Below are 26,946 nucleotides of genomic sequence, written 5' to 3' on the forward strand. Positions count from 1 at the left end.
TAAAATTATTCCTTCTTCTCTAAAGAGATGTCTATTCCTATTCTCAAAAGCTTCCCTATCTCCCAATGTGGGTGCACATTACTTCCCTGTCAGAAAAACATTAATTCTCTTAAACTAGCACTTAATACATTCAGTAGCCACAACATTCCATAAAAGTATTTTTATGTTACACCTAACTTTTCTCTCAATCACTTTTTTCTTTAAGTCTAGCCCAATTCTTGTGTAGTTTTTGTTTTGTTTCATTTTGCCTTGTGTTTTGAAACAGGGAGATGATAGGTAGCCCTCGTACCTGGAACTGTGTAGGCCTATCAAGCAGAGGCTGGGCTCTTTTGTCTCTGCTCCCATGATGGAATTAAAGGCCTATACCACCCACTCAGTTCTAACCAAGGCATAGATGCTCTGCCTTTCCAACCAGGCTTTCTCTAAAGGCCCAAATTCTCTACTTCTTCTGCTGCTGCAACAACTAAACATCTGTGAGCATACATTTGTCACCAATTATGCTTCCCTTTTTATGAACCTCCTCCATTAACTTTTTACTACCTCAATTAAACCTTCACCTTGAGTAATAACAAATATTTTGAAATAAGAAATATAAGCAATGTTCATGTTTTATGATTGGTTCCGTGGATTTACAAATGACTTCATGTTGAAAAGAATATCTTTAACCAGTTATAAGTAGCATAGCTATAGGAAACCAGTGCCATGAGAACAAATAGCCATCTAAGGCCAAAGTTTAAATCAAATACACAAGTGTTTCTACACTGCTGGGCAGGGAAAACATACTCAATACACAACAATGACTACACATCAAGATGCCATCAATAGTTCCTCAAGGGACTGTGACAAGAGCATGCTAACAGATCAGTGCTATGAAAGATGACAGAGAGAGCATGTACATCTATCTAAACACAGCACAACACAGAATGGCGTTCAGATTGTGTTGAAAGGACAGTTTGTTCCCTATATAAAATGATAATATTTAAGAATGTTCCTGTCCATGAAATACAGGTGTTTTCCTACAGTTTCAGGTAACAAGGCTTATTATGTATTTTATAACAAGATTCACGCATTTTGATTTTAATGCTCACACATGACTAAAAGTAAATATTTGAGCACTGAGTAAATGCTGCATTGCTAATATATGTTCCTCCACATGAAATTAGGATTTACAGGTCACAAGCTCAGAGAAGCCTTCGTATTTAAGAAAACAGCATTAGATAGAAAGAAGACAAGCCGCATACAGCAGACCCTGTGACATCCCCAGGACTCAGCTTTCCACTTAACCCAAACACTGTTCATCTCAGTCTCACCTTCTTCGCACAGGGACACTGCCTCAAAAGAAGGTACAGGGAATTACAAAATATCTACCAAATCTGTTAATTTTTCCAAGTGAAATATTTAAAGGTGAAGCCTCAGAAGCTTTAACTGAAATAGTAGAATTATATTTTCATTTTCTTTTAAACATCACTTAGATAAAAACAACAAAACGAGAAAGGAGGAAAGAGAACTCAAATGACCATTTTCTAGCAGAGGAATAAAGAACAAAGGAGCTCCAACATAAAACCAGCTATTTTCTTTTAAACATCATTTAGATAAAAAGAACAAAACCAGAAAGGAGGAAAGAGAACTCAAATGACCATTTTCTAGCAGAGGAATAAAGAACAATGGAGCTCCAACATAAAACCAGCTAAGCACAACATGATATCTGAGTGTGGTCATGTCATAAAATGAGATAAACACAGCAAACGTGAAACTGCAGACTAATGGGTTAGGGTCGTGTCAGGTGGAATACAGCATGGCCAGAGTCTACGCTTGTAAAATGTCTACCTTCAAAGAACTCAAACACCCATGGGACATACTTTTTTGTCATCTCATGATGACCCACTAATTGAGAAACAATCCATCCTTCTAAATGTGGGGGAGAATATTTTTATTAGAATTTGTTTACTTGATTGGGCTCCAGTCAGTCCACACAGTTTCAAGTCCTACTTCAGATTTACTCACGCTGCTCCTGATGTACCAGGCCCCTGCAGATTTTGCTCTCGTTCTTACACTGTATGACATGAGTACTGAAGAGACAGGTTGGTTTTATGGGCTAAGGAACATACTGCATACACCATACTTGACATTAAGTCTCTCACAAAGAACTCAATAGACGGTAACAACATCACTAACAGGCTACCATGCTGGCAATTTCAAAATCAAAGCCCCTTAACTCAAAAGTTTTTTCCTGGAGCAATATTGCTATCTCTTTGTCAAAGTGTATTTCACTGAGTGAGATACAGGCAACTCAACAGAGCAACTCAGACTTACACCAGGACCCTGTAGTAACAGTTTCTAACTCCTATGCAAAGCAAGCAAAAGGTTACTGTGTTTCATAAAAAAACTCTAAAATAAAAATGTGACTTCCATGTAATCACATGTTATAGTCCCATTCTAATTACATATTAGAAACTAACTGAAAATTTAAGACACTGAGAGAACTCATAATTACTTTCAATTTCTCCATTGACTCTCTGGAGAAAGTTTTGCAAGCTGCATCAATTTCTTTTCCTATTACAGCAAGAATGGATTCCTGTTCCGTCTCCAGACAAAGAAGTTGATCCTTGAGCTGCAGCCTGGACTCTTCCATCCTCCTTAAGTGCTCTTCTTCATTACTTATATGTTTCTCCTGTGGCATGAGAAATAAAACAGAATCTTAGTAAATGGAGCAGACACATTTATTAACCAAACCTAAACACTGGACTAGAAAACAGATATGACTGGCTGTCCCTTCAGTTAGCAAAATAGATGAACTGGGAGAATTTGTATACAAACAACCAGTAAATACTACAAAATTTCCACGAACAAAAGAAACAATGTTGAAAATGTCCCCTGCCATTTAATAATATCACTTAGTGGGTCAGAAGAAAAGCTAAAATCAGTATTTGATCTTGTGTAGACCCTAAACCTTTGTAAAACACCAGAAATATAAATTACCCAATATAACATTTGGTCGCACCATTTGAGAAAAATGTGTCATAACCTAAGTTCCCTCACAACATAGTCTTAAAAATTTCTAAGCTTTGAATGCTCTCATACTACCCACATGCTTTTAGACATAAAAATTTAACTTAAAAAAATACATTCCAAGTAAACAAATACAAGTAATAACAAGAGGTTTTTCAGGAGTCCTTGAAGAGATTACAAGTACTGTGGGGTCTCCTCTAAGCAGAACAATTTGCAATCATTACTATTTATTATATAATTCTCAATAGTCATGATTAAACAATTTCATTAAAACTGAGCATCCTCGATGTGAAAATGAAAAATCTCCAATGGCCCCCAAGTCCACAGCTTTAAGAACACTCATACGATACTCAATAGGCTTCACCTTAGGTTATGGATTAGGGATATTTAACTGGTAAAGTCAACACAGTCTAAAACTATCAAAAATTCTAAAATATGAGCTGCTTCTGATCACAAGCATTTTGAACAAGTGTGCTTGAGAAGATCAAAGCTATGTAACATAGGTCATGTAAGGTAATGAAATTACTAGAACTGTATAAATAACAAACTACAATCATAGTGTTTTTAATATGTGTTCAGTCATTAAACACTAGTCTAATACCCAGTAAGACACAACTAGTATGGAATAGTAAACCAGGAATAGTATGTGGGCATGAAACCCATTTTGAATTTCAAAGAAATAAGAAAAGAAACCCAGTTGTTAAAAAGTAATCGTGAAAACTAGAGAGAAGGATAAGCAGTTAAGAACACTGGTTGCTTGCTTTTCCAGTGGACTTCAGTTGAATTTCCAGCATCTACATGATGGCTCACAACGGCCTATAACTCCAGTTCCAAGGAATCTGATGCCCTCTTCTGGCTTCCATGAGCACCATACAAACATATGGTACACGGACAGACTTTTAAGCAAAAATAGGCCCAGGCATGGTAGCACACACTTTTAATCCCAGAATCCAGGAGGCAGACGTAGGCAGATCTTTATAAATTCAAGGCCATCCTAGTCTACAAAAGGAGTCCAAGATAGCCCCTGGCTCTGTTACATAGAGAAACCTTGTCTCAAAAAACAACCAAGAAAGTAAATTAATTAATTAAAGCTTTTCTTTTCTTTTTATTGAAAATATTCTTTCTCAAATAATATATGCTGATCATACTTTCCCCTCCCTCAACTCCTCCCTCTTCCTCATCACCCTCCAATTCCCCAGACCACTCCCTTTCTACCTCTCAGTAGAAAAGAACAGGCTTCTAAGAGACAACAACCAAACATGACAAAATGAAAGACAATAAGATAAAACAAAAATTATTAAATTAAAGTTGGACATAGCAACCCAATAGAAGAAAAAGAGTTCCAGGAAACAGGCACAAGAATCAGAAACCCAACTTCCAATGTCCATCCTATTTGTCTTTCTAAGTGAAGATTGATCATCTTACCCTGGGTACTCTTTCTTGTTTATCTTCTTTAGGTGTACAGATTTTTAATATGTTTATCCTATCTTATAGGCCTAGTATCCACTTATAAGTGAGTATATACCATGTGTGTCTTTCTGCTTCTGGAATACCTCACTCAGGATGATCTTTTCTAGATCCCACCATTTGCCTACAAAGTTCATGATTTCCTTGTTTTTAAATTGCTGAGTAGTATTCCATTCTGTAAAAGAACCACAATTTCTGTATCCATTCCTCTGTTGATGGACATCTAAGCCATTGGAAATAGAAGAAAACATGTAACAGGACAGGAACCTACCACAGAGGGCCCCTGAAAGACTCTACCTAACAGTGTATCAAAGCAGAGGCTAAGACTCATAATCAAACCTTGGGCTGAGTGCAGGGAATCATATGAAAGAAGGGAGCATTAGTATGACCTGGAGAGGACAGGAGCTCCACAAGGACCAATTATATCTGGGCACAGAGGTCTTTCCTGAGACTGTTTCTCCAAACAAAGACCATGCATGGATATAACCTAGAACCCCTGCCTGGATGTAGCCCATGGCAGCTCAGTATCCAAGTGGGTTCCCTAATTATGGGAACAGGGACTGTCTCTGACCTGAACTCAATGGCTGACTCTTTGATCTCCTCCCCCTGACCCCTGAGGGAGGAGCAGCCTTGCTAGGACACAAAGGAGGACATTGCAGCCAGTCCTGAAGAGACATGATAAGCTAGGATCAGATGGAAGGGAAGGAGGACCTCCCCTATAAGTAGACTTAGAGAGGCATAGGGAGGAAGTGAGAGAGGGAAGGTGGGATTAGGAGGGAAGGAGGGAGGGGGCTATAGCTGGGATAAAAAGTGAATAAACTCTAATATGAAAAAATAAAAATTTTCTTTAAAAAAAAATAATCAGATTGTTTACACACTCAGGAGTCCCAGAAAAATACTAAGCTAAAAGCTATAATATAGATGCAGAGGACCTGGTGCAGACCAATGTAGGCCCTGTACTTGCTGCTTCTATCTCTGTGAATTCATCTGTTCATTGCTTAGTTACTTCAGAAGGAATAACTCTTTATCTTAAAAAAATCATGAAAGGAAGAATAATGCCTTTTTTTTTCCCCAAAAACTTCACAGTGTACTTCACATAGTACCCTGTTACAGAAGGTCACTTCTTATAAATGTATATATAATGTATCCCCCACCCCTGCTACTATTTTTCTTTCTCTCCCTTCCATTCAATAGCCTCCTTTCTTCTATTAGGCAGTTTCACTGACTCTTTTCTTTTTTTTAAGCAGTTGGACTGGGACATCAACCCAGTGACAAAACTGTTGACCCTTGATCTCTCCTGCTGCAACATGTGTTAGGGTAATTTTGGTACAGAACTTGTGGGAGTGGTCAACCGATGACTGGTCCATCATGAGGCCCATACCATGAGTGGAAGCCTGACATTGCCTTGCTAGCCAGAAGCCAGAGGTAAGACAGCCAGAGTTCCAGCACAGAACTAAACATGACTGGCCAAAATAAATAAACTCAATGGAATGATTCCTAATGCTATTTTGCTAGCCCACCCGTCATCAGAGGGCCACCAGGGACCACAGCTGAACACTAGGCAGAGGCAGGGAACCTTGCAGAAGAGGAGAATGAAGGGCTAGTGAGCCAGAGGGGTTGAGGACACCAGGACAACAAAGATCACAGAAACAACCAAGCAGGGCTCATGGGGGATCACAGAGACTGAATGAGTCAGAGTTAGGTCCTCTGTGTACATGTTATGGTTGTATAGCTAAGTGTTCCTGTGGAACTTCCAACAGTAGAAGGGAAAGGGGATTTCTAACTCTTTTGCCTGCACTTAGGACTCTTTTCTTCCAACTGGGTTGCCTCAACTAGCCTTTATATGAAGGTTTGTGCCTAGTCATACTATAACTTACTATAACATGTTTGGTGGATATCCGTGGAAGACCTGTTCTCTCTCTCTCTCTCTCTCTCTCTCTCTCTCTCTCTCTCTCTCTCTCTGAAAGGAAACAGAGGAGGAATAGCTCTGGAGGAGAGGGGAGGGAGGGACTGGAAGGAGTAGGAGGGAAAATTGTGGTGGAGATACAATGTATGAGAGAAGAATAAAAGAAAAAAGTAATATCTTTAATAAATAAAAATACTTCCTTTAAATTCAGCTTACATTAAAATTAAACTAAAGCTCCTCTGCCAACAGGTACAGAGCCTTTGACAACTTATCTTCGCCCCTACATGCAGCGCCTTACCTTCTTCCATTGTCTCCTATTCTGGGCCGGTTTCTCAAACATGCCTACTTAGGTCTACCCTGTATACAGGGTTTGTACGATTCTGCCTGAAGTTGTTCTGTTTCAAAATAGGGCTTGTAGCTGAGAAACCATGATTAAATTGAATCTGTTACCTGGATCTGGCCCTCAGCTTTATGAACTTGGGACTGGAGTCATCACTCAGCAGTACAACAACACTAAGCTCCTAGCACATCAATGTACAAAAGAGAATGCCGTTCAGTTAACTCTATTTATTTCCAACAAGAACCATATGCACCGGAATGCTCACGTTAGTATAACCAATAGCAGTATTCAGTGAGAGAATGTTGTCTAAAGAGCAGGAAATACAGTTTTCTTTTTGAAGGAATATTTAACCACCCAGATAAAACTCTTTCTTTCCCACTGTCTTATTTGAGGAGGTTTCTGACATCACACAATACTTTTGCATTATCTATATGGGCCCTATGACCATTAAGATAAGATATGTTTGTCCATGCAAGAGTTCAAGTGTTGGAGTCTTGGTCTATGAGTAGCTCCCAGATGAGGATCACTGGAATGAAGGTGCTGTCCTCAATAGAAACAGGCATTGCTCTGAGAAACTGGCTTGCTTTCCCTTTAAGCTGAAGAGATTAAAACCAGATCCTTCTGGGAGTTATGGCTTCCTGTCTCACCTGAGATCTAACTTGCACATGCCCCCACCATAATATGAAGAAGTACAGACCCTCACCAGAGCTAGACTGCCCAATCATGGAGTTTCAGGTTTCAAAACTTTAAGCTTAATAAGCACTATATCTTTACATATTATCCAGCTTCAGGTTTTGTTATAGAGATGAGCAATAAAAAAAAAAAATGGCTAATAGAAGAAGGAACACTACATAAAACATTCTTCTATGTATTAGAGAGAGGTTAAATAAGACCCAAATTCCCAATAGATCTCTCAGGAAAATCTTCCATTTCTATTTTGCCCCCTTCCTCGAAGCTGGGGCTGTGTGAACACTGCTTTATATCACACAAAAACTTAGCTCTTTCCCCAAATTTTAAATTAGATGTTCCACACCTTGAGAGGGCAGACCAAATTCTGAGAAAGGGTGAGCCAGGAAACTGAATACAAGTTAATTCAATCATTTAGGCAGATTTGAAGGTATGTGGGCTTATAGGGGTAGGCAACACCATTTGGCCAGTCTTGAGGCATTCCCAGATACTCTGGTGAAAGGGCAACATGCTAGCATCCTACAAAAATACTACCATATCTTTAAAGAACAAAATTAAAAATATAGTGTTTTAGAAAACAGTTAGAAAGCTGAGACACCACAGCCTATTTTTACTGTTTCAAAGCAAAGAGCAAACACCTGGGGAGAGAGGACAGCCAGGGTTTTTTTTTTTTTTTTTTCTAAAGAATATGGAGATAGACAGATGAGCTTACTATATCAGTCTAAGAAATCTAAGAAGTTAGATATCCCTGCTAGTGGCCAAGTGTAAGAAAGAATCCTAAAGAACCACTGCAACCCTTGATTTTACAAATGAGAACCCAAGCCAAGAGAGTGCCAGTGGTGCAACTGAGATCTAGGAGCTTAGAGCCCAGAAATGAATGCTCAAACGCCCAGGCAGAGGTCATATTATCAAAACGCTAGAAAGGCAGAGTTCCTGCAAGTGACATCAAGATTATGTGGAAAAGCCACGCAAGTCATCATCTGGCAGTATGAAGACTAACGGAGTCTTGAACAGAAAGAACATCTCACAGCTTAATCCTGAAAGGTCCTCATTACACATGGAAACTCAATCAAACATGGTGGCCCTCTACAGTAATTTCAGACACTCAAGAGGCTAAGGCAGGAGACTGGCAAGCTCAACATATGCCTTGCCTATAAAGGGAGACTCTGACTCAAACTAAAATTGGAGGGGGAAAAAAAAGCAGCTAGAGATGTAACTCAGTGTATAGGTCCTTGAGTTCAATTCCCAGTACTGTAAATAAATTTCTAAATTAAAAAGGGGGGAAGGGCATAAAGAAAATAAATACAATCAAAACAGAACATCATAAAAGCAAAAATACATCAAGCATGTAAAGTCTCCCAAATCTTGGGGGACTATTCACCTACACAGGAAATATATTTATCCTGTCCACAGAAGTCACCTGATTAATTTAACCCTTAAGAATGTGCTAATCACACAGTGACAAGGCAGAGTTCCACTGACAGAGCAGCAGAGGTTTCACAAAGCATCCATTTTAGGACAAAAAGGGTTTATACTAGTGACATGCATGGCTAAAGGAAACACGCAAACTTTTACAAGTTCATAGTAACACACACACACGCACATACACACACTCATGCCCATTAACATATATTTCTTCACTAATGCTAAATTCCAGCGCTGTAACTATAGATACATATTTGAACAGACTCTTTATACCCCAAAACATTTACTTTCTTCAGGGTTTGAAGACTGTAAGAAAACATAACTTTAATAGAAACATAACAACTTCAAAAATAAAGGAACATGATCAAAATGCTATGTTTTGACAGACACAGTGGCAAAGACCTATGACCTCAAAGACTTGAAGGGTGAGGCAAGAAAAGCTGAAGCTTTCTCTTAACGACAAAGCAATTCAAGGCTATCATGAGCAATTTAGAGACTTTGTCTCAAAATATGAGAACAAAAAAAATTTTTTTTAATGATAAGGAGGAGGACATGGTAGGGAACACTAATTCCAGCATTCCAGAAGCAGACAGATCTCTGTGAGTTCAAGGACAGACTGGTCTTACATAGTTAGTTCTAGAAAAGCCAGAGCTAAATAATGAGACCCAGAGTGGAAGGAAGGAAGGAAGGAAGGAAGGAAGGAAGGAAGGAAGGAAGGAAGGAAGGAAGGAATAATAACAACTGAGGCTACATTTCAGTAGCAGATAATATGCTTCCCATAAGCAAGGCTCTGTGTTCACCCCAGTACCACAGAATGCCATCTATTTTGAAAGTTCCTAAAATGCCTTCAGTGTTAAAAGAGTACTAAAATTGGCAATTTGTTTCCAATATATTTATTCGATGAAATTAAAAACAATTTTACACACTTTAAACAAAAGTAAGTAACCTGTGATTAATATTTAAAAAATAAAAATTAACAGAAAATAACTTAAATAAGCAAGTATGAATTTTTTCCATCCCAAGACCATCTTTAAGACTTCATTCATGGAGAAGAGATAACAAATAGAGAAGATAAGGCATATACAGTACTTGAGAGTGAAACTAAAGCCAGTAAAGATTTAATTAAAATTTATTGCAACTGTGGCTTGTTAAACTAGAGCTACACACATCAGCCAAGAAGCTGTGATGAGGGATATTCTGTAACTCAGGAAAATAGCTGACTCTAGCTTTAAAAACCAGACAGGAACTCTACACAGCAAATTTTGAAACACCCCTGACCAAAAATTGGACCTGTCTAAAAGCCTAACCCCAAGGAAGACTCACGTTACATATGCCAATGGGGGAGAAACAGCTAAGGCACACTGTGAAATGACACCCATGTATACAAGGCATCCACTGAAGGTTTAGAAATGTGAAAACGAAGTTAACAAACTGCAACTCCAACTATCATGCAAAAGAAGCAGAAGTGGATTAATATTTTTGGAAGTCTTTTCTAGAGCTCGTCACATCATAGCCATCTTGTTCAGACATAATTAAACACAGAGATTACATAATAATAAATTCTGTAAATTGTGTGTTGATAGAAAAAGAATATGAGGTTTAAAAAAAAAAAAAAAAACACAGGAGGTCAGTGAGGTGGCTTAGTGGGTAAAAGCATTTGCCAAGGAGACCTGAGTACTTCAGTCAAATCTCCAGAACTGGAGTAAAGGGAAGAGGAGATAACAGATGCTACAAAGTTGTCCTCTGACCTACGCACACATACACCACGGCACATGGCCACACGTGCACACATCATATATACACAGATAGACACACAATAATAATAAATTAGATTTTTAAAGTTATGGCAACTCTACACTCAGGAAATCAGCTAGAACTTCATAAAAATACTTAACAGTCTTGAGAACAACAGTACTGAGAAACGAAAAGAGAAGAGTTTATTAATGACAAGAATTCTTTACTCATGCTAAATTCCAGTAAGATGCACCTTCCTGGTCAACACGGACACTAGAGTAACAATAGACAACCACAGGCTTCCGGAAGGAAGATGGGGCCATTTCCATAACACCTCATGTGACTTCATATTATAGCACTTGCCAGAATGTGAATCCTATGCCTGGCCCCTCCCCAATCTGAGCACCTTTGAGCAAAAAATGTTATACCCCTTTGTTGCCAAACAGAGCATGTCCAATACCAATCAATTAATACATTATTATCTATTCCTTTACAAGGATTTTCTTAACATAGCCTCTGACGTGTGGAGGATAACAGATCCCAATCATGAAACAAAACTGACTAGGAGTGAGGAAACAAATTCTTTGAAGCCAAGTAATTTCTTGTGTTTAAATAAGTTTCTTCAAAGGTGTTTTGTCACAAATTAAGTTTGAACTCACTGAGAGCATGTGTGCATAAACGGGCTGTTTCTTTATGAATACCTAAACAAGCAAATGAAAGAATGCGGTGAATCTACTAGTTGATTCTAAATAGTTCTAAACCAAAAATGCTATTTTGCAGGTTATATATAAATTCACGCTGTTCCTTCTCTTTTATGGAGATACTCTTATCATTTCTTCCTAATGATGGGGGAAGCAACAATTACCACTGCATGAGGAGTTAGCCGGCAATGCTGAATAAAACAGCAGAGCTTAACAGAAGGACAGACAGCACATTAGAACACAAGCTGTCTCACTTTGCACATTTTAAAATTCAGGTGGGAATGGCCCCAATCCACAGTGTTGGCTTCAACAGGCTTAAAAAGTTATCCATAAAACAAACAATAAAGTAGAAATTCAAATTTAAACTTTCAACCCCCATTTAAGGAAAATTGCCTTTGGCTCAGGCCTTTAAGCACCCTCTTCTAAGACTGTATGGAGTAATACAAAGATCATTAGCAGTATAACCAAAAGGTGGTGGGGTATGCATTGGCTATATTCCTAGAAATTATTATGCACAGTTAGAAAAAGGAATACCTTCAATGGGGTACTTTATGCATTCACTATGAGGATCATTCTGTGATTATTATGTATTTCTCTCAAGCTAAATACCTAGAAACAAAGATAACATTTGATATTTAAAAGTCATTTACTTCTGAAGCATTTCTACTTCTGAAATAAAATATGGACAAGAAAACAAACAAATGAAGTCTTAAATTATGCATCTGGAATAAATGTTGCTTAATTTTCAGAGGAAAAATTATACTCAAAGAGCAATAGTTGTACACTTAGATATGTCTCTAAAACCATCAGGATTATCTTCCTCTCCTTTTTCCCTTAAAGCATTACTTCTCATGAAAGAGAATGGAAAAGAGGTAAAAGTGAATCACCAAATAAAATACCTAATATTTACAACGACAACAACAAAATATCTCCTATTGGTTTTGACTAATAGAACACTGCTTGGTCATCATCTAATGAGAAAATCAATTGTGTCAATGAACACTTCAAACAGCAATGAAAGAAAAAGTCAATGAAAACAAACATGGGTAGCCATTTTGTGTTCCCTTTTGGGGTCAACCATGGCTAGAAAGGCCAATTAATAACCTCAAAGAGAGCTGCGTAATGCAGCTATATTTGGCTAAGGCTGAGGATCTGGCTTGCTTCCGTGTATGTGGACCTATCTGCATTGCCCACATGGCACGCTGGGGTTGGCTACCCAGAGGCTATTTTAAGCTGTGGGCTGGCTTTCCCCAGGGTCAGAAGATTGTTCAAGGTTCCTGAATAAACTGTGTTGAGAAGAACAAAATAAATAAATAAATAAATAAATAAATAACCTCAAAGAAGTCACAGAAGCAGGTGTGAAATGAAATCTCCATATGGCCTGGTTTGATCATACACAGCATTACTTGGCCTAATATTTATTGTGGGATCATAGACACCTGCAGAAATTTAAAAAAAAAAAAAAATTTAAACCAGTAGTAAAAAACACGTTGGCTTTCTTCTCCATGCTGTCAGCCATGAACTGAGTTAAGAAGTGGCAGGCCTCCCAACCAAACCAACAACTAATACAGCTGGCAAAGTTGGACTACAGCACTTTTAAAATCTGATCGGTGGGGTAAAGAGGCAGTTGTGTGGGCAAAATGTTAATGTTTGCTCTCCAAGCACAGGGACCTGAGCTCAGATATCCAGCACCCATGTGTAAAATCCAGCTGTGGCAGCATACACCTGTGACCCCAGCAAGGGAAGATGGAGGCTTCACTTTTGAAGTCTCACTTCACTTCACTTTTGCATCCTGATCGTTTTTTTTCTCAATAAATATTACATCACCCATGTGTGGGGTCAGTTAATTCTTTGCTAAAGTCAGGGGCTCCTTGGAGCTTAATAACAACTTATCCAATTAAAAGTAAATTATTCAAATAACAAATAAGAAATTATTCATTAATGACCACTGAGAAGTATTTTATTTCTCTTTTAATTCTTACCATTGTTACTTACTTTAACTTGCTGTTTTAAGACAGGAATCTAACAAAAATTCCTTGAACACCTACTTAGAGCAGTGATTCTCACCCTTCCTCATGCTGCAACCCTTTAATACATTTCTTCATGTTGTGGTGACCCCCAACCACAAAATTATTTTTGTTGATACTTCATAACTGTAATTTAGCTACTGTTTTGAATCATAATGTAAATATCTACATGTAGGAGATCTAGTATGTGGCACCCAAAGGGGTTGTGAACCCCGGGTTGAGAACCCCTGATTTAGAGTCTCTGCCTGAAGACACTATCCACTTAATATGTGGTGGCTATAGTTTTTCCCTAATTACAGAACTTACAAAATAAAAAGTATAAAAATACTTAAAATACCAAAGAAAGAAAATGGTATGCTTGAAGTGGTGCAAAGCATGAGGTACTAAATGTTAGCCATCGGAAGCTCACATGATCTCTTTTATTCTCACTCTCCTAGAAAACTCTGAAATCAAGAGCTTCTTCCTGCTCCCATTCAAACATCTGAGTCAAAAGCAGGAAGCTGTGATCTTGCCAAGTAGTGAACACTGTACAGACCACACATCTCACACTCATATATTTTTCCAAAATCAAAAAACTGCAATCATAAGCAGGCGTCTAAATGGAAACAAACTACAGTTTTCTAACTGACAGAAAACATTGCATGTTTTTATTGTGTGTAAAATGTCATGCAGTGTACACTTTGAGGATTCATTAAATTAAAGTGAGAAATGCTTCACTTCTGTGGTTATCATCTTTGTTTGAGAGCACTAACATCTACCCTCTTCACATCTCCAAGGCACAGAAACGTGACATACTTATTCACCTGTGCCCTAGATAGATAATATAATATAGTATAAAAATGTCAGGGTTTAACTAGGTTTTTCTAACAAAAATCAATCAATATTTCCATTCTAAAGCATGTCAAAAACACAAAATAATTGAATGTAGTAACTACAAACTAGATTCAGTGCAACAAATTCAGTGAAAAGACAAAAATGTGATTCTTTTTATTGACACTAACTGAATGAGAAAATGCAAAGAACCTGTGTTTATACTCTACCTCACTTTGTTCCTATCAAGTGTAAGACAAGGTATATTTTATCAGCTTTAGAGTCCAACACTGAAAATACTCACAAATATAAATGGTAATTATCATTGTATAAGAAAATTACTTCTGGAGTTTTGTCCAATACAGTCATGCCTCACTTTACAAATGATTTCAATAAAGCAATTAAAAGAAGGAAAAAAAAAAAAAAAAACCTCTATGAATCAGGAAGCACCAACATGTAAGTTCCTCTTCCTTCGATGGCTCACAGTTTGTGATTTTAAAGTATTTCTTGACAGTTGCATTAAAGTTAATTTCATCCCAATATAGAACTAATAGCAGAAAACAAGGTCCTCTAAAGACAGCTGAGGAAGGCTACTGAAATGAGTATTCCTTTAGATAGCTGAACATCTCAGATAAACTGTAAGATATTCAGACAGACCAGAGAAGGTTCCTCCTGAGTCTCAAAGAATGGCAAGAACAGGATTTCTTAGAACATGCCTTCTATTTCTGAAGGACAGAGGCAGACATTGGACACGTTGATTAAGGCTTTGGCAGGGTTCTATAATGTTTTAGGTAATTCAACCTTTCCCTCTAGCCACTGTTGCTTAATAAATTTAAGAGTTTAGCACACAGATTTTGTGGTATATGAAAACTTGGACAAACCTGAAGAGCTTCAACATTGTTGAGGCTACCTAACTAAGTGTGTATATGACCGCAACTCCTGATTTGGTGCATATGGTTACAACTATTAAAGGAGAAAAGTAAAATGATGATGGTCAGTACCTCTAGCTTTCGCCAGATATGGGTAACAAGAAGGAAAAAAATGTTTAATAATTCTATTAATAATACTCAAGAACATGTGTGTACACATATATTCTACACTTATAATTTTTCATTTTCTTGTATAGATGAAATAAAAAGTAATCAGTAAAGAAAATCACAAACACTGAAAATAAATGACCTTTTGATGTTTCTGTTGAAATTAGAAAAATAATACTGAACATATCTTTCATTTTCTTGCCATTTTTCTTATCGGTTATAAACATATCTGTGGGCTGGAGAGATGGCCCAGCTGATAAAGGCTAGGCTCACAACCAAAAAGATAAATATATCTGCAACAACTATTGGATATATTATTTGACAATATGGCCACCATGTACAAACTAAGGAAGGGAGCAATGTATCTAGTATAGGCATAATGGTCTATTACATGTTGTCATAATTTTAAACACCCAGTTATTTCTAAAATATTGCACAAGCATGTTCAACATTAAAATTCATCTTAATACACAAGCGATACAATCTACACAATTACTTAAAATCTCTAGAAGGATTAACAGCACCATTCATAAACCTTTACCCATTAAAATATAATTTTTAAAATAAGATTAAATTAGATTAAATAGTTCTCTATACTTCAGACCTTTAAAACTGTTACTATAGAGACACCATGCTTACTTGCTGAGCAAAACTGATATAATTTCCCACTAACTCTAGTGAGCTAATACAAAAGTCTCAGATAAAAGTAACTATTATAAATGTTAAGACAAAGGCCCACAGAATCAAAAGATTAACGTCAATAAGATCACATTAGAACAATGGAAGAAATCATAAATTTTCCCATAAAACGTAAGCAAACAGAATCATAAACTTTAATGACCGTACACATAGGAGAAAATTAGTTCTGCTAACATTCCAAAGGAGCATTCTCCCTGGTAAGAAGCTTTAAAAAAAGTCTGAGATGCATGTGAAAACATTCTGTGGGTTATATAACACTTGTTGCCTTTGTCATGATCAATGGAAAAATAATACTTGACAAAGTAACAATCAGATGTCAGAAAAAAAAATACATTTTTATACACCACTTCTACACTAAATATGAGTAAGATATGCAGAAGGCAGTTATTCAGTGCACTCAGACTCAGAGCAATCTTCATCCACTGATCAATGTCATCACTGTTGCTAACGCTTTATATGAATTTTAATACAGTCTTAGCATCTCCTACTATAGCTAATGACAAGAAATACAGCAAAAAGAAAGGACATAAACAGAATGATTTCAAAAGGTATTTAAATATATATGTATGTGAGAGACAGAGAATGTGTGTGTGATAGAGCGAAAGAGAAAGATAGCTTCCATATACTTGTGTTAATGTTAAAGATGGAGAAGCAAAAAATACTACTGTTAAGTAAAAGCTTTGCTTTTGGTTACCATATGGCCAAAGGATGTACTGTTAATCTGTTTTATTCCATGACATCACATTTGTCAAGTCACTGGGTTGCTTAAGGAATAATTTAAAGGCTACTTATTAGTCCTTAGCCTTTCCTTCACTAACAAGAGATTTTTTGACTTATCTTGTTGTTACTCTGTTTAATTATCCGACCTTGCAAAATATCATGTGTACATACATGCGCCTACCACTTACCTACCACGAGTCGGACCTCTGTACCTCAGCCTAGATATGAAAAGATAACCAGGCGTGATTTCTCTTATCCAATAAGAAGCATGGCCATAAAACTGCCCATCCCTCTGGTTCATAAACATTATACCTCCAAACACTTGTGGAAGGATTGCCAATTCTTTCACACTATCTCCTCTGTGAACCATCTGTGTCACATGATCAACCCTCTAGCTCTAAATGCTTCTCAGCAAACTTCTGTGGCTTTATTAGGTGACCACAGCCCCAGCAGCAGCATGCCCCTGGGTAGACCCTGAGCAGTGTACAGTGGTCTCAATGGGAACGGTCCCCAGGGGCTCATCTGTTTGACTGACTGGACCAAAGCTGTTAGGATCATTTGGGAAGGATAAACACATGTAGACTTGTCATGGGGAGTATGTCACAGGGAGCAAGCTTTGAAGTTTCAAAAGCCCATGTCCATCCCAGTCTAGTGCTGTCTGTCTCCTAATTGAGGATCAAGAAGTAATCTCTCAGATACTGCTCCCGTGCCCTGCCTGCCTACTGCCATGCACGCTGTCATGATGATCACAGACTAACCTACTCCGAAACTATAATCAAACTGCCAATTAAGTGCTTTCTTTTAAAAGCTCCAGTGGTCATGGTGTCTCTTCACAGCAATAAAACAATAACAGTGCTGGCTAGTTTTATGTCATCTTAACACAAGCTAGAGTAACTGGAAAGGAAGGAACCTCAAGTAAGAAAATGCTCTTAAGATCTTTCTTGCATTTTCTTAATGAGTGACTCATTGGAAAGGACATAGCCCAATGTGGGTGGGGCCTCTCCTAGACTAGTGGTCCTGAGTTCTATGAGAAAGCAGTCTGAGCAAACCATGAGGAGCAAGCCAGTGAGCAGCACCCCTCTATGAACCATGCATCAGCTCCTGCCTCCAGGTTACTGCCCTGTTTGAGTGTCTGTCTGGACTCCCTTCTATGATAAACAGTGATATGGAAGTGTGAGCCAAAGAGCAGGATCTTGAGGAAGCACTATTCCTAATTGTCTGAGAAAGCACCAGATTGATTTCCAAAGTGGTTGCACAAGTTTACATTCCCACCAGCAATGGAGCAGGGTTCCCCTTTCTCCACAACCTCTCTAAGCATGTGTTGTCACGTGAGTATTTGATCTTAGCCATTCTGATGGGTGTAAGGTGAAATCTCAGGGATGTTTTGACTTGCATTTCCCTTAGACTAAGGACGCTGAGCATTTCTTTAAGTGTTTCTCTGCCATTCTATATTCCTCTACAGAGAATTCTCTGTTTAGCTCTGTAACCCATTTTTTAATTGGATTGCTTGATTTATTGCCTTTTAACTTCTTTAGTTCTTTATATATTCTGGATATTAGCCCTCTGTCAGATATAGGGTTGGTGAAGATCCTTTCCCAGTCTACAAAATGTCATTTTGTTCTGATGACAGTGTCTTTGCTTAACAGAAGCTTCTCAGTTTCATGAGGTTATAGGCATATATACAAAACATGCTCAAGTACACAACAAGGACATTTGTTCAACAATGTTCGTAGCAGCTTTATTTGTAATAGCCAGAACCTGGAAACAACCCAGATGTTCCTCAATTGAGGAAAGGATACAGAAATTGTACTACATTTACAAAATGGAATACTACTCAGCAATTAAAAACAAGGAAATCATGAAATTTGCAGGCAAATGGTGGGTTCTAGAAAAGATCATCCTGAGTAAGGTATCCCAGAAGCAGAAAGACACACATGGTATATACTAACTTATAAGTGGATGCTAGACCTATAATATAGGATAAACATACTAAAATCTGTACCCCTAAAGAAGCTAAGCAAGTGCCCACTCACATCTGGCTCTATAATAAACTACTTCTTGTCCCTCTTTAGGTGAGAGCTGGATCAATAAGGGGGACCACATTGGCCAGGAACCTCAGCAGACTAAGAGGTCTGACTAGGCTTCCCCATCCCCATGACCTCACACACCCTCCACCCTACGCATCTGACCACTGAAGCCGTACCCACAACCATTTCGCCAACCTCCCCAAAGGCAGCTACCTCCACTTACCCACGATTCTCAGGCTTCCACGCTCATAAAACTACTGGAGCCTTACTGTAAAGTAGGAGGAATCATCTTCAAAGGGGATGTAGGAAGCAACCAAATTCATTCAAGTGCTTCCTGACTTAGATTCAGTGAAAATATTCTGGGGTGAAAATCTAGTTAATATGCCTATCAAATGCCGCAGCATTTAACACAATAAATACATTATAGATGGCCCAATCGTTTGTCCCCAAGCCCCGTGGCCAAGTAGAAGCTGTGACTGGCTGCTGCTTCCCAGCGTTAAAGCCCTTACCTGCTGCAGGCCCTGGCTACCATGCTATGTCCTCCACCTAGGGGCGGGGCTTTTCTCCCAGAGGCTTTTCATGATATAACCAGACATTTTGTTCCATCGACCCTTTTCACCCTTTTTTCCCTCCCCCTTTCCTTCCCTTGCTGCTCCCAATAAACCTGCATATATATATATATATATATATATATATATACATATATATATATATATATATATATATATATATATATATAAAAGAAAAAAAAGAAGCTAAGCAAGGAGGAGGTCCCTGGGTAAGATGATCAATCCTCACTCAGAAAGACAAATGGGGTGGACACTGAAAGGAGGAGAAAACAGGAAACAGGACAGGAGCCTACCACAGAGGGCCTCTGAAAGATTCTACCCAGCTGTGTATTAAAGCAGATGCTGAGACTCTTAACCAAACTTTGGGCAGAGTGCAGGGAATCCTATGAAAGAAGGGGGAGATAGCAAGACTTAGAGAAGACAGGTGCTCCATAGGAGAACAACAGAACCAAAATATCTGGGCACAAGGGTCTTTTCTGAGACTGATACTCCAATCAGCGGTCATTCATGGAGATAACCTAGAATCCCTGCTCAGATGTAAACCATGGCAGCTCAGTATCCAAGTGGGTTACCTAGTAAGGGGAACAGGGTCTCTAACATGAACTCAGTGGTGGGCTCTTTGACCACCTCCCCCTGAAGGGGGAACAGTCTTACCAGGCCACAGAGGAGGACAATGCAGCCAGTCCTGATGAGACCTGATAAACTAGGGTCAGATGTAAGGAGAGGAGGACCTCCCCTAGCAGTGGACTTGCAGAAGGGAATGGGAGAAGATGAGAAAGGGAAGGTGGAATTAGGAAAGAATGAGGAAGGGGGCTACAGCTGGGATACAAAGTGAATAAACTCTAATTAATATTAAAAAATAAAAATTTAATTTAATAAAAAAAGACACAAGAAAAACAGAGCAGCCCATAATAGCAGAGCACAGGTGGTAAGCACACACACACATACACACCTAGAATCAAAGCACTCAGGAGGCTGAGGTAGGAGGAGAAAGAAAGAAAGAAAAAGAAAGAGAGGGCAGAAGAAGAAGAGGAGAAGAACGAACAGAAGGAGGAAGAAGGGAGGAAGGATGAACATGGAAAGCAGAAGGAGGACTGAGAAAAAGGCAAGCAAGATAGTACCCTAAAATTTAAGCACATTTAACTGCAAATTCCAAACTAACTTCAACCTTGCTTCTGAATTCCTACCTGAAGGCCTCATAAGAAATTTAAAACAAATGTACTAGAGTGTAATTGTTTGAAATAACAAAACTCAGGACATTCTAATAAACTATTATTCATGGCACCAATATAAATTTCCTAAAGACTGAGAATATTTTTTATGGAGCATACATAAAATACATTAAAAAAAAAATCAGTTCTTTAAATCAGAATTCCTTCAGGCATTTTTTTACCTTTTCTTCTAGTTTCTCCTTCAGATCCTGGTATTTTAGCTTCAGTTTTCTGTTCTCATTTTCATTGTGGGTTAATTCCTCTGTCAGTTTCTCACACTTGGCTTTCAACAACTCTAGCTGACAGCGATGGGCTTTAGCCATATTCTTATCTTCCAAGTTTTCAGCCTGATGTAAAGACAAGGAAAAAAGAGAAAGCTGACTGGCTACAGCTAAATAATACAAAACATAATCCACACTGTATCTGTGGGGAAAGAACTGCAAGATTTTAGTGCTCTTGTTCATACACAGAAATCAAATACAAAGCAAATGTTCTTTCAACACACCTCAAAATCTTGCTAAGTGACAGGTACCATAATAAGGTGTTGAAGATGACAGATACAAAATATAAAGTAGTAAGAGTAAATAGTCAACTTGACCTAATAAAGGAGAAGTACTTCCTGGGTATTTTGACTGGTGGGGGTCGGGGGAGAGAAACTGCTGAGCAAGAAAAGCATTATTAAAGAAGATCCCCATAGAGACACTTCAAGATGATGCTTTTGAACGGTCAGTTTCCTCATCTACAAAAGAAGGGCTTAACCTTCTTCCTTCCTGGATTTTAAAAGACTAGCATGCTTCTCATACAATATAATGCTGATACTACTCTCCTGGGACATAAGAGAAGAGCATGAATGTGCTGTCCATCACCAACAGTGCAGTGAAGTCCCTTCTGATCTATATTTTCTTGGGTGGAACCAAAGTCAGCAGTTTTTTTGTTCACTTATTTTTGAGTCTGCAATTTAATTATGTTTTTCTTTCCCTTTCCTCCTTCCAAACCTCCCATTATACCTCTTCCACATCCATATGGAGACAAAAAGACCAAGGAGAGCCAAAACAAGATTAAGGAGGTGATATCACCACACAGGACTTCAAGTGTCAGCAACAGCGTTACCTGCTTTCCTTTCCCCACAACCTGAGCAGGGGGGTGCTATTACTGCCCTACTAACCCCTATTTCAAAACTTAAGGCCTTGGAGACTAGTGATTTACACACATATACCAGAAACAAAAGCATGCAGAGGGCCTGAGCCCAGGAATTCTTCCTAACATCCGCGTGTTCAGCACGAGTACTGTCGTAAGGCCTTAAAAGCACCTGAGCACAAGTGTCAGTCATAACAACACACCCACCATTCACTAAGAGTTGATAAGCAATGTCATACAATCTGTTTAAAATATGTAATACCCACCACATAGGTTTCTTTTCCTCTGTGGTTGCATGGAATACACATGCAAACTAGGCAAGCGCCCTCTCTACCTGAGCTACATGGCAGCCCTGCCTCCTTCATGGTTATGCCTATTACGTGTGATTAATTAGGTATGTAGGAACACAATCACTGGAAACAACTTCCTGAAAGAAGTTTTGAGAGTTTTAAACAAAATCTATATTTTATTTACTCCGCAATATTCAGCTAAGACCTGATGCCACTTTGAATTAACAAAGTAAATGGATTTTTTTATGAGCAATCCTGTATTCACAGCCCCCAAAAAATTTACAAAATAAAGTCCTCTCATTAGGAAAATTGCTCAATTACAATTTTAAGTTTCAGTAGACTGCTTTTTACTTTACCTTATGCCCTATAAAAAAAAAAGCACAGGTGAATGCGAACCATCTCCTGAAGGTCAATGGCACCTAGCACCTGCTCACAGGCCCTCAGGAGAAAGCTCCTTCCACCCACCCCCTTCCAGGCCAGGCTTCATCTGAAATCAGCTAAGATGGAGACACCTACACTACTGAGCTTACCACATTCTATGTTAGAGGTTTTTCTTTATTTTTAAGGAAATTTTTAAAGGTATCTATTTTTTTTTTCAATGCAGTTTATTCAGGAACATTGAACAATCCTCGGACCCCGGGGAAAGCCAGCCCACAGCTTAAATAGCCTCTGGGTAGCCAACCCAGGCGTGCCACGGGGGCAATGCAGATAGGTCCACATACATGGAAGCAAGCCAGATCCTCGGCCTTAGCCAAATGTGGAGTTGTTCGTGACAGAGAGCACTCACCATCGGGAAGGTGGAAGGCGGAAACCAGCTCCATCTTTAAGGCATAGCATTCCGCAGCTCTCTACAGTTCCCCCTTTTTGTTTTAGACGCATCAGGCAAGAGTAGAGGTCTGATCTCTGATATTAGAAATAAATTGGGACTTTGTACAGATGTTCATTTAGGTGTGATCCACCCAAAGAGCATCAGACCCGTCCGATAAAAGGTATCTATTTTTAAAGGTATCAATTCTTAATTTCCCTAATACTTTTACCTGTTGGAAGGCTATTTGTAAATTACAACTGCATTTCATTTGGAGATTTGCAAAGTCATGAGCTCACAGTCACCAAACAGTATAAAAGTACTTCCTATTCCTGTTTTGGTAGTAAAGCTTTAAAAGTGATATAACTTTACTAATAGTATAGAGCCAACAATGGCAAAAACATATCCTTCAGCTTTGGGCTCTGGTAGAAGGCCCTAGAAAATGACTTTGAGGAAATGTCATAAAAGCCTAGTATTCTGAAAATGTTAACATCACCTCGAGCATGTCATAATTATGCCAATTTTAAAACTAGGTATGAGGATGGAGACGAGGCAGTAGAGGCAGTGATGTATACCAAAAGCATAGGCGACACAGCCAAGCATTATTAGCCTCTCAGGAAAGTAGCAAATTATGTGGCATTGAAAGACACAGAAACCCAACATTATAGCACTAAATGCCAGAAGCTCTCCTGTGTATCATTCAGTGTGTGCAATCTGTGCAAACCCTTGCTATCAACTCATTTTACTAAAGAGAAACAGGTAAATAAGTAGAAAGGTGTTAACAAAATAATGAGCCAGGAAGGTTGTTCCCTTAGAGTAAGTGATCTCATTTAAGGTAGGCAAATGCTAGGACTCTAGTCTCTGGTTCTTCAAGCCCCTGCTGCACCACACTACAGAACAGCACCCACCCTCCTCAGATCTCAGGATTTCACATTTTTTTAAAAAAGCCTAAAGGATTCTGAAAATCAAGAGTGATTGTACAGTTCAATATTTTTCACTCAAGTAACTTCTGGTTTTTGGTCATCTCACCAGAAATGATTCCAAAGCACTTCCTAAACAAAAGGTGAAGAAATCTTCTATCCATGTTCCATGATGCATCAAACTATAGCAATCCCAGAGCAGGACAGAAACAAATCCTACAACTTCCAGATTTCCAAGCATTTTAATCCAACATCTACTGAGCAAATCACTTTATGTATGAAGCCTGAAACTGGGCCCCACTGGGAGATAGAAGAACAGCTGAGGTGTGATGACTATCTATTTGCCTGGAGACTCACACCCAAGGCTGCCTCACTGACTGTGCTAAAGGAAAACCAACAAACAGGAACACAAATGGTGGAGGAGTCGACCCCAGCCTCAGAGGAGATTCAGGCCACAGCAATGGACTTTCCAGAATTAAGCAAAACGTTTCCTGTTGTGTATGGAAGAACACCACTGCAAATGGAGAACAGTGAAAAGACCATTTTCATGAGGCATGCGGAAGGCACAAAGGCAAACAGTATGCACAAGGAAAGGGGGGCGAGTGAGGGCAAGCTGGGCTAGAGACAGCAAAGAATCAATGAACACTCTGTTGAGCAGGAAATGACGCTCAAATAACCTGTTTTCGGTGAGGAGATTGGGTTGTGTCTGAAGGCAGAAGGGAAAGAGTTAGGAGTAGAAAGAGGAAGTAGAGCCCCACTGGGAAGTGTGTGTAGGTCATCAGAACTGCATCCCTGTCTTTTTGTCCGTGACATAGTCATATAGTCATATCTAGTCAAGCAGGCCTAGCTTTATCTGCACTCAAGCCAGCAGATCTAAAAGAACAAATAAAGTTTTTGAAGAAGTGATCCTAGACCTACTCTATCCAAACAAATTATTACCAGTTCCCAGTCACTAACATGAAGTTTACCAATAACCTAATTAAGAGTGTAAGCAGCAGTGATGAAGATGAAAGGGTGCTTCGTTTTCAATGAAACTCAAATCTATAAGCTCTGGGGAAGAACCGTTTGTCAAGGCACTGTCCCATACAACTGACAAAACATTCCATGCTCACCATGCAGAGCCCAGCCTTCCTTTGAGGTTCACGTACTCATCCACACCTCTCATCCTTGCTGACAAAAGCTGATTGGACCAATTACCCTCTCCACAGAGGTTTCAAACATATGCTTCATGATAATACCATAAATGGCCAAGTGACCACCTCAGAATCCCTTAGCTTATTGTATTTCTGATCCCTCCACCCACATTCACACTGGAAACCTGCCAGATGACCACTTGAACCTTAACTCTAAAACTCTGAATGATTAAATAAAAATAAAAATATATATAAAAAAGGAAAACAGAAATGGAGCTTTAGCCCCAACCTCTCTCTTTCATTTGGTAGAATGCTTGTTCTTCTACTCTAGTTGCATGGCAATGCCCACAAGTTCCCTGCTGGCCTCTACCAGTCTTCCCATCAAGTATCTGCCTGTTGCTGCTCAACTCTACTTGTACCAGTTTTAACAATGATGTAGACCATCCCATTCAGGGAGCATTCTCAACAGCATCTTCCCAAACCTGCAGAGGAAGACATGCCTTGTCTCCCTTGGATGCAGAACACTCTGACCAATGACCCTTACATTTCCTTGTGGGTCTTTGTTGTAAAATACAATGAACACAGTTTTACTTTGTTTAGTTTGTCTACCACATGTGACACTAAACATTTTATTTTTACTTTATTTTATATGTAGGGGTGTTTTGCCTGCATGTATTTCTATGCACCAAAGATGATATGCCTAGAGCCCATGAAGAACACAGCAGGGCACCAGATCCTTTTGAACTGGAAGTACAGACAGCAGTGAGCTACCATATGGTGCTGGGAACTGAACACATGTCCTCTGGAAGAACAGCTAGTGCTTTTCATTTCTGAGCCATCTCTCTAGCTCCTTGGTCATATTTCTTGAAATATCCTTTGGGTTTCTAAGATATCATTCTTTTCTGATTCTTCTCCTGTCTCTCATGTGGTCTTTTATTCTTATTTTCTAGAACCTTTTTTCTCAGTTCTTTCATGAAGCATTGACATTCTAGAGATTTATTCTCCTCTGTCTCCTTGCATAATGCCCCAAATTGTGTGAGAGAAGCTAGCACTCATGAGTTCCTGAGTGTTTCAGGAATTTAAATTTCCCCTCACCTCCTAACCCTGTATGTCCTCAAGTTTTGTATAACTAGACTTGAGTAATTAGGCATAAGGCCCTCCCACCTAACTCAACATAGGAAGAAACTAAATTTGCCTTTGTTCTCTCCAGACTTTCTGTGCTGTCTGCATATTCTAAGTTCACAAATAGTGACATTATTCACCTACCTGTCAAACTAACTACTCAGTTGTTCTTGGTTCTAAATCTTTCCCAGGACAGCCAAGTAATAACTCAAGCAGTTGACTACCCGGGTTCAAATCATATATTTACCATTCTCCAAGTATGCCTATGTCTCAGTTTCCTTGTGAGTGAGAAAGCATTGCAAACTATCATCAGACAATGAAGATAAAGACAACTAGCACATATGAGGTTCCAACAGCTATAACTGACACAAAGTATTCCAAAATATTTCTTAACAGTGTTACAATAGCCAATCAATCAGAATGTAACATGAGCTCTTCTTTATAACCCTAATTCTAGTTTTGTTCACGTCCTCATCATTCTTAAGGGTCATTGCATGCTACTAAATAAATATTAAAACACATGTCTTTCATATTTTTCCTTTTCCCATCTGTGATGTTACCTTATGTGACATCATGTCACAGTGTTACATGTAGGAAACAATGATCTTTTTTTCTCAATAGCATGCAACAATAGTGCACCTTAAACCTGTGGTGTCAAGGAGCACTAGCAACAATCTCACCTATTCTCTCCTCCCTTCTGATCCGCCACCTCAGTTAATGGTCCTAAAATGGCTCCTGCCAGAAGGCTAGACAAGCCTGGGAACACTCTGGGAAAGAGTGTTCTACAGGTATCAGTTATTTTAATAGCATTTATTTAATTGTAACTACTTTTCAAGTAGTAGTTGCAGATCAAGAACTACTGTAGAAAAAATATTAAACTTAAACAATTATCCATTCATTCAACAAAAATGTGCACGGTGTCAGAAATATCTGAGGCACTGATATAACAGCTGAAAAAATATCCAACTTTTCATGAGTTTCACTCTAAAGGAAATCAAAAACATAAATAACTAATACGGAACCTATGCCATTTAAGTACAATAGAGAAAAAGCAAAGTAGGGAGATGGATCAATTTAACCTATCTGACAAGCATGACCTGCCCTGCATGAGGATAATGCCAATGCCATTATACTTTAAGAACATTTCCATAAATGCAAGACCTCAGTTAG

At 38.7% G+C, this 26,946-nt stretch overlaps 1 protein-coding gene across 3 annotated transcripts in view; it reads right to left on the minus strand.

The window, feature by feature from the left end:
• The window catches only part of Cep128 (centrosomal protein 128), a 351,418-nt gene that overhangs the window by 203,823 nt on the left and 120,649 nt on the right, over window positions 1-26,946 (minus strand). For all 3 annotated transcript variants that reach the window (XM_060387987.1, XM_060387986.1, XM_060387988.1), the window contains exons 17-18: window positions 20,552-20,716; window positions 2,495-2,671 (exon numbers count right to left, since the gene is read on the minus strand). In XM_060387987.1, the coding sequence (XP_060243970.1) occupies window positions 2,495-2,671; window positions 20,552-20,716 (342 nt within the window). The remainder of the gene's footprint in view (window positions 1-2,494; window positions 2,672-20,551; window positions 20,717-26,946) is intronic.

The sequence above is a fragment of the Meriones unguiculatus genome, chromosome 7, assembly GCF_030254825.1.
Source record: "Meriones unguiculatus strain TT.TT164.6M chromosome 7, Bangor_MerUng_6.1, whole genome shotgun sequence".
Lineage (NCBI taxonomy): Eukaryota > Metazoa > Chordata > Mammalia > Rodentia > Muridae > Meriones > Meriones unguiculatus.